The sequence below is a fragment of the Colobus angolensis genome, unplaced genomic scaffold (assembly GCF_000951035.1).
Source record: "Colobus angolensis palliatus isolate OR3802 unplaced genomic scaffold, Cang.pa_1.0 Scaffold96, whole genome shotgun sequence".
Taxonomy (NCBI): Eukaryota; Metazoa; Chordata; class Mammalia; order Primates; family Cercopithecidae; genus Colobus; species Colobus angolensis.
The window spans coordinates 3457110-3464108 of NW_012123598.1; the positions used below are offsets into that span (position 1 = coordinate 3457110).

The 6999-nt window shown below is 56.0% G+C and overlaps 1 protein-coding gene across 5 annotated transcripts in view; it reads left to right on the forward strand.

Annotated features, from left to right (window-relative positions):
• The window catches only part of LOC105504904 (leukocyte immunoglobulin-like receptor subfamily B member 2), a 68949-nt gene extending 62835 nt beyond the window's left edge, over positions 1 to 6114 (forward strand). For 2 of the 5 annotated variants that reach the window (XR_001000668.1, XR_001000669.1), the window contains exons 5-14: positions 346 to 648; positions 873 to 1169; positions 1421 to 1723; positions 2039 to 2089; positions 2382 to 2429; positions 3035 to 3161; positions 3471 to 3546; positions 3626 to 3663; positions 3951 to 4003; positions 5135 to 6114. Coding sequence is in view for 1 of the 5 variants with exons in the window: in XM_011932553.1 (XP_011787943.1) it covers positions 346 to 648; positions 873 to 1169; positions 1421 to 1723; positions 2039 to 2089; positions 2379 to 2429; positions 3035 to 3157; positions 3471 to 3546; positions 3626 to 3663; positions 3951 to 4003; positions 5135 to 5281 (1442 nt within the window). In the remaining 4 variants the exon portion in view is untranslated. Of the gene's footprint in view, positions 1 to 345; positions 649 to 872; positions 1170 to 1420; positions 1724 to 2038; positions 2090 to 2378; positions 2430 to 3034; positions 3162 to 3470; positions 3547 to 3625; positions 3664 to 3950; positions 4004 to 5134 lie in introns of all 5 variants that reach the window. The other 3 variants (XR_001000670.1, XR_001000667.1, XM_011932553.1) reach the window with 3 other exon arrangements.
• The last annotated feature ends 885 nt before the right edge of the window (positions 6115 to 6999 follow it).

A 6999-nucleotide genomic window follows, 5' to 3' on the forward strand; every position in this document is an offset into this window, starting at 1 on the left:
AGACCCAGGAGTACCGTCTATATAGAGAAAAAAAAAACGCACTCTGGAACACATGGATCCCACAGGAGTTTGCGAAGAACGGCCAGTTCCCCATCCCATCCATCACCTGGGAACACGCAGGGCGGTATCGCTGTATCTATGGTAGCTACACTGCAGGTTGGTCACAGCACAGCAACTCCCTGGAGCTGGTGGTGACAGGTGAGAGGACACTCAGGGGTCCCAGCCCCAGCCTCTGCCCTCAGGAAGGGGTTCCGCTCTCAGGGGCGTCTCCCTCTCACAGCCCAGCCCTGGGGATGATGCGGGAGGTGTGAGTCCCATTTAACATGGTGCCTCCTTCTCTCGTAGGAGTCTACAGCAAACCCACCCTCTCAGCCCTGCCCAGCCCTGTGGTGGCCTCAGGAGGGAATGTGACCCTCCAGTGTGACTCACAGGTGGCATTTGATGGCTTCATTCTGTGTAAGGAAGGAGAAGATGAACACCCACGATGCCTGAACCCTCAGCCCCGTACCCGTGGGTCATCCTGGGCCGTCTTCTCCGTGGGCCCCGTGAGCCCGAGTCGCAGGTGGTCGTACCGGTGCTACGGTTATGTCTCGAGCACTCCCTATGTGTGGTCTTTACCCAGCGATCTCCTGGAGCTCCTGGTCCCAGGTGAGAAATTCACAGCATTGCCTGGAGTTCCCTAAGTCTCCAGGCAGGTGGGGAGGAGCCGCGTCCCAGGGCAGCGCCAGGTGGGATGATGTTGGGACGAAAGACTTCAGGACACAGGGGCCAGAGACACAGGAAGATCAGCAGTGGTGAGGCCCAGGGGGAGAGGGAGGGTTTGTGGGGAAGCCTGAGGGTTGGCTCCTGGAAACATGAGCACCTTTTCCCAGGTGTTTCTAAGAAGCCATCACTCTCAGTGCAGCCGGGTCCTGTCGTGGCCCCTGGGGAGAACCTGACCCTCCAGTGTGGCTCTGATGCCGGCTACGACAGATTCGTTCTATACAAGGAGGGAGAATGCAACTTCCTCCAGCGCCCTGGCTGGCAGCCCCAGGCTGGGCTCTCCCAGGCCAACTTCACCCTGGGCCCTGTGAGTGGCTCCCATGGGGGCCAGTACAGATGCTCCGGTGCACACAACCTCTCCTCCGAGTGGTCGGCCCCCAGCGACCCCCTGGACATCCTGATCTCAGGTGAGGAGCCCTGTGGGTTCAGTCAGGGACCCAGGCTCTGCTCAGGCCCTGCCGGGGGAGCCCAGGTGGTGATGGCCGGGATGAGGGGTGGGGGCACCAAGGGAGGGAGAGACAGACAGAGACAGGGAATGGGGAGAGGGGGAGACTCAGAGAAAACAGAGACAGAGACTGAGGGTCCCAGAGAGAAGCCTGGGGAGGTCTTAGCTCAGAACAAGGTGGGGCAGCCCCTCACCCATCCTTCTTCTCTCCAGGACAGATCCCTGACAGACCCTTCCTCTCAGTGCAGACGGGCCCCACGGTGGTCTCAGGACAGAACGTGACCCTGCTGTGTCAGTCACAGGGATGGATGCACACTTTCCTTCTGACCAAGGAGGGAGCAGCTGATCCCCCCCTGCGTCTAAAATCAAAGCGCCAACCTCATAAGTACCAGGCTGAATTCCCCATGAGTCCTGTGACCTCAGCCCACGCGGGGACCTATAGGTGCTACGGCTCACGCAGCTCTGACCCCTACCTGCTGTCTCACCCCAGTGACCCCCTGGAGCTCGTGGTCTCAGGTGGGGGCCTTGACCCTGTCCTCTCTGAGCTCAAAGGCTCAGCTCAGGTCCTGCCCCAGGAGAGCTCTGGGCTGGGATGGAGTGAGCGGGGGTCTGAGAGGGGCTCAGCCAGAGGGGGACTCACCCTCAGAGGGAAGGAGAACAGGGCCCTCCCAGGCATGCCCACCCTCAGCGGCATCGCCAGCATCATGAAGACAAGAGGTGGGTGGAGGGAGGGGCCTGAGGAGGCCACAGGGCCCATGTAGAGAAATTTGGTTTGAGGTGGGGACTTCAGGGAAGCCCCGCTCCTCAGCCTCCTCTCTTTCTTTTACCCAGGACCCTCCGGGAGTCCCAGCCCCCCACCCACCGGTCCCATCCCCACACCTGGTGAGTCCCTGAGGCCTCTGGGCTCGGAGGGAACATGGCTTCCCCCGCGGCAGCCCTGAGTCTCCCAGAGAAACCCTTTCCCCTCAAGGACTCAGGCTCGGGCTTCCATCTTGGGAGCTGGGCAGAGCCAGAGGAGGGGCCACAGGCTCCCAGGGGCTCTGAGGCTGGGCGCCGGTGAGGGGCGGGGTCGAGGCAGAGGGAGGTATTGGGGCCCAGCCTGGGGAAGGAGCAGCCTGGCTGATGTGGGGAGCAGGGCAGCCCCAGCCCTCACCTTCCCATCCTGACCCAGCAGGCCCTGAGGACCAGCCCCTCAACCCCACGGGGTCGGACCCCCAGAGTGGTGAGTGGGGGCTCTGAGTGGGAGGTGGGCGGGGTCCTGGGGAGGCAGGGGTGGGCTCTGTCCTAGGTTCAGGCCCCTCTGGAGATGGTGACGTGGACAGGCCCCTCCCCTGCCTGGGCCTCAGTTTCTCCAGGTGTAAAGGAGAGAGGCCTGCGGGTGGCTTTCAGGCTCTGACTCCCAGCTGTGACCTCCTGGGAGAGGAGGCCTCCCAGGGAAGCCTCCCAGGACCCGATTCCGCAGGGGCCTCTCCTGTCCCATCTGCAGCAGTGACGGTGACCTGGGGCAGGGGAGGGGAGCAGCGCCGTGGTTCAGGACAGTCAGGCTCTTTCCCTGCAGCTCTGGGGCTCAGCTCTGGTGCTGGGAACAAGGGCTGCGGGTCAGACTCCTGGGTTCCCTTCCCAGCTCTGCCGCTTCCTGGCTGGGGGTCCTGGGGCAGGCGATTCCCCTCTCTGAGCCTCAGTTTTCCATCTGTAAGGTGGGTGGGTGTTTCCATTCCGTGCTGTATGACTGTTGTGGGGGTTGGAGGTGGTGAACAGAAGGTCCAGCACATAGTAGGCGCTCATTTCAATGACATCACCCCCATTTCTGATGTCATCATGCTCAAGGTCTGGGAAGGCACCTGGGGGTTGTGACTGGGGTCTCAGTGGCCTTCGTCCTGCTGCTCTCCCTCCTCCTCCTCCTCTTCCTCGTCCTCCGACATCGAGGTCAGGGCAAACGCTGGACATCAGGTGAGTAGGGAAGGGGGCACCCCATGGGCCGACCAAGGGTGGGCTCAGGGTGTAGCCAAAGAGAATCCAAATCACTGGGCAAATGCAGCTTTGAGGAACTGTTCCAGCATTTCTCACAAGGCAAATGGAAAAAGCACTTAATGTCAGTCCCATCTACAAATGTAAAGTGTCCTTCGGGCTCTGTCCATCTCACGGGGCATTTGGAACATGGAGGCAGGAGTGTTTTCAGGTTTCCTTCCTTACCTCGAGCTGTGTGGGGGGGACAGGGGGCTCCGATGTTCCCAGGGCTGAGGCTCTGTCCTTCTTCCCCCAGCCCAGAGAAAGGCTGATTTCCAACATCCTGCAGCGGCTGTGGAGGCAGAGCCCAGAGACAGAGGCCTTCAGAGGAGGTAATTCTGCCCGAAGACCCGAGACTCCCACCGGCCCCTGGTCCATACACTGCCCCTGAAGCTCCCGTTCCTCCCCCAGGTCCAGTGCAGCTGCCGACACCCAGGAAGAAAACCTCTGTGAGTGACAGGAAGAGGCGACCAGCCAGGAGGAGATGGGGGAGGCGACCAGCCAGGAGGGAAATGGGGGCCCCAAAGTTTCTGTGGCAAAGGGGAAAGGGGCACAGGCTGGAAAGGGTCTGGGGCTCAGGGTGAGATGATCTCACCCCACACTGTGGGACCTCGGGAACATCGCAGCCCCGCCCTGCATCGCAGTGGCCCCGTCTGGGAGCTGGGCAGGGGCCGGCAGGACTGAGAGGTCCCAGGGAACCTTCCCAGGAGACGAACCCCTTGCTCTGGCCCAGCAGATGCTGCCGTGAAGGACACACAGCCTGAGGACGGGGTGGAGCTGGACAGTTGGGTGAGACCCCGCCCCTGTCCCGGGCACCAAAGGCTTCCTGGTGCCAGATCTAATCCTGCAGGACTTCTCTGTCCTCTTCCCCCGGCTCTCAGCATCGTCACGGTGGACCCCTCCTTGTCCAGCACGCTGCCTCCCGCCTGCTGTGACCTCACTCTCTCCTGCTGTCCTGGGACCTCGCGGGCCTCCTCCCGGCTCACCTTCCCACTCCTCCTCCTCTGTGTGGCCCTCTGGTTGTTAGAGCGCTCCCCAGGCCTCAGGAGGATGGGGAATAAATGAACCACCCCGGTCCCCTGGGCTCCCTTCATTCATTCATCCAGTGAGTGTTCCCAGGGAGCTCACTGTGGATCGGGCTCCCGGTGGGAGCTGCAGACACAGCAGGGAGCAAAGCCGCCCCGGCCTCCGGAGGCCTCCGGAGCTCACCTCGTGGTGGGAGACAAAATGCAAATAAATGCACCGTGTGCAGCAGTGCAACGTGCTGTAAGAAACACAAACCAGGGAAAGGGCAGAGGGTGTGGGGCAGTGGGGCCAGTGTGAATGTAGGGGGAGGGCTGTCTGCTCAGCTGTCATCTGAGAAGCCTGGACGGAGGGGGCCACAGGATCCTCTAATGGAGGAGCCCCTGCAGGCAGAGGAAACAGCCGTGCAAAGGCCCTGAGGCAGCAGCGAGCTCTTGCAGGAAGGTGGGCGTGAGGCTGCAGCCAAATGGGCCAAGTCAGAGTGAGGAGGAGAGGCCAGAACCGCAGGGAGGGAGAGGCCAGACCCTCCACGGCCTTAGGGCGTCCCTGAGATTCCATCAGGAAAGGGATGTAATCGGATCACCTGGGAACAGTGGGGAAAATTGACTCCAGGGGGTCAGGGGGACTCAAGGACACCCCCCACCAGTGTCTTTCTCCAGCAGAGCCCACATGATGAAGACCCCCAGGCAGTGACGTACGCCCAGGTGAAACACTCCAGACCTAGGAGAGAAATGGCCTCTCCTCCCTCCCCACTGTCCGAGGAATTCCTGGACACAAAGGACACACAGGCGGAAGAGGACAGGCAGATGGACACTGAGGTTGGTCTTTTCCTCTCCAGGCCCCCAGCCCTCCCCCACCCCCACCACGTTCCTTCCCTCTCACTCTCCCCCACTGCAGGCTGCTGCATCTGAAGACCCCCAGGATGTGACCTACGCCCAGCTGCATAGCTTGACCCTGAGACGGGAGGCAACTGAGCCTCCTCCATCCCAGGAACAGGAATCTCAAGCTGAGCCCAGCGTCTATGCCACCCTGGCCATCCACTAACCCGGAGGGGACCCAGACCCCATACTCAGCAGAAGGAGACTCGGACTGCTAAAGGCACGGGAGCTGCCCCCAGTGGACACCAATGAACCCCAGTCAGCCTGGACCTCTGGGAACTTTGGGAATCACTTGATTCTGCAGTCTAAATAACTAATATCCCTACATTTTTTAATTAAAGCAACAGACTTCTCAATAATCAATGAGTTAACTGAGAAAACTAAAATCAGAAGTAAGAATGTGCTTGAAACTGAATCACAATATAAATATTACACACCATACAATGAAATGGAAAAACTACAAACCACAAATGAAAAAAGTAGAAAAGAAAACAAAAAAAACACTAGGAAATGAATGACGTTGGTTTTCGTACCAGGAATTTAGAAAAAGAATAACAAATTATCCCAAATGAAGGTGTGAGAAAGGGAATAATAAGAAAAAGCAGAGTTGCTCATGAGGGAAAACCAAAACTTCAAAATTCAACAAAGCCAGTGAAGCTCATTCTTGAAAATATTAATTACACTCTTAAATCCTAACTACATTGAGCAAGAAAAAGAAAGGACAGGCACGCATTTCCATGTGGGCATGAAGAAGCAGACAGCCCGGCAGACCCTACACACATTTTCAAAAACTAACAACAGAACAGGGTGCAAACCTATGCCAATATACTAGAAAATGCAGATTAAATAGATGAAATATTCCAAACTGGAGTTTACTTAATGAACGTAAGAGTAATCAGAGAATCTGACTCATTTTAGTTGTGTGTGTGTTTGTGTGTGTGTGTATGTGTATGTGTGTGTGTGTGTGTGAGATACACTAACAAAAATGTTCCCATGGTATAAACTCTAGTTCATGAAGCTTCATTGGTGATTTTTTACAAATATTGACACACTAATGAAACACACAAACACACCCAGAGCATCACAAATGTTTCTTGAGAATGGAAAAAGAGGCAATGTGCCTGGGTGCGGTGGCTCATGCCTGAAATCTCAACATATAGGGAGGCAGAGGCGGCAGATTACTTGAGGCCGGGAGTTCAAGACCAGCCTGGCCAACATGATAAAACCCCATCTCTTACTAAAAATACAAAAATTAGCCAGACATGGTGGCGCACGCTGCAATCCCAGCTACTGGGGAGGCAGAGGCAGGAGAATCATTTGATCTCAGGAGGTGGAGTTTGCAGTGAGCTCAGATCCCACTCCTGTACTCCAGCCTGGTTGAGAGAGCCAGACTCTGTCTCAAAAAATTAAAAAAAAAAAAAGTCATCACATATAAAATGGAATTTTCCATTCTATAAAAAGCACGTTTTAAACTCTACAGATTTTTTGATTCAAAATAATATTTTTAATTTTGTTTTAATGTTTTACTTTATTTTATTTGGCAATTTAAAAGTCTACATATTTAGAGTGTACAACATGATATTTTAGTATATATGAATACCCTGTGAAATCAGTAGGTCAAGCTAATTAATATATCTGTAACATCACGTAGTTATCTTTTTGTTAGGAGAACATTTAAAATCTACTTTTTTTTTTTTTTTTTTTGAGACGAAGTTTCACTCTTGTTGCCCAGGCTGGAGTGCAGTGGCGCAATCCCAGCTCACCGAAACCTCCACCTCCCAGGTTCAAGCGATTCTCCTGCCCCAGCCTCCCGAGTAGCTGGAATTACAGGCATGCACCATCACACCCGGCTAATTTTGTATTTTTAGTAGAGACGGGGTTTGT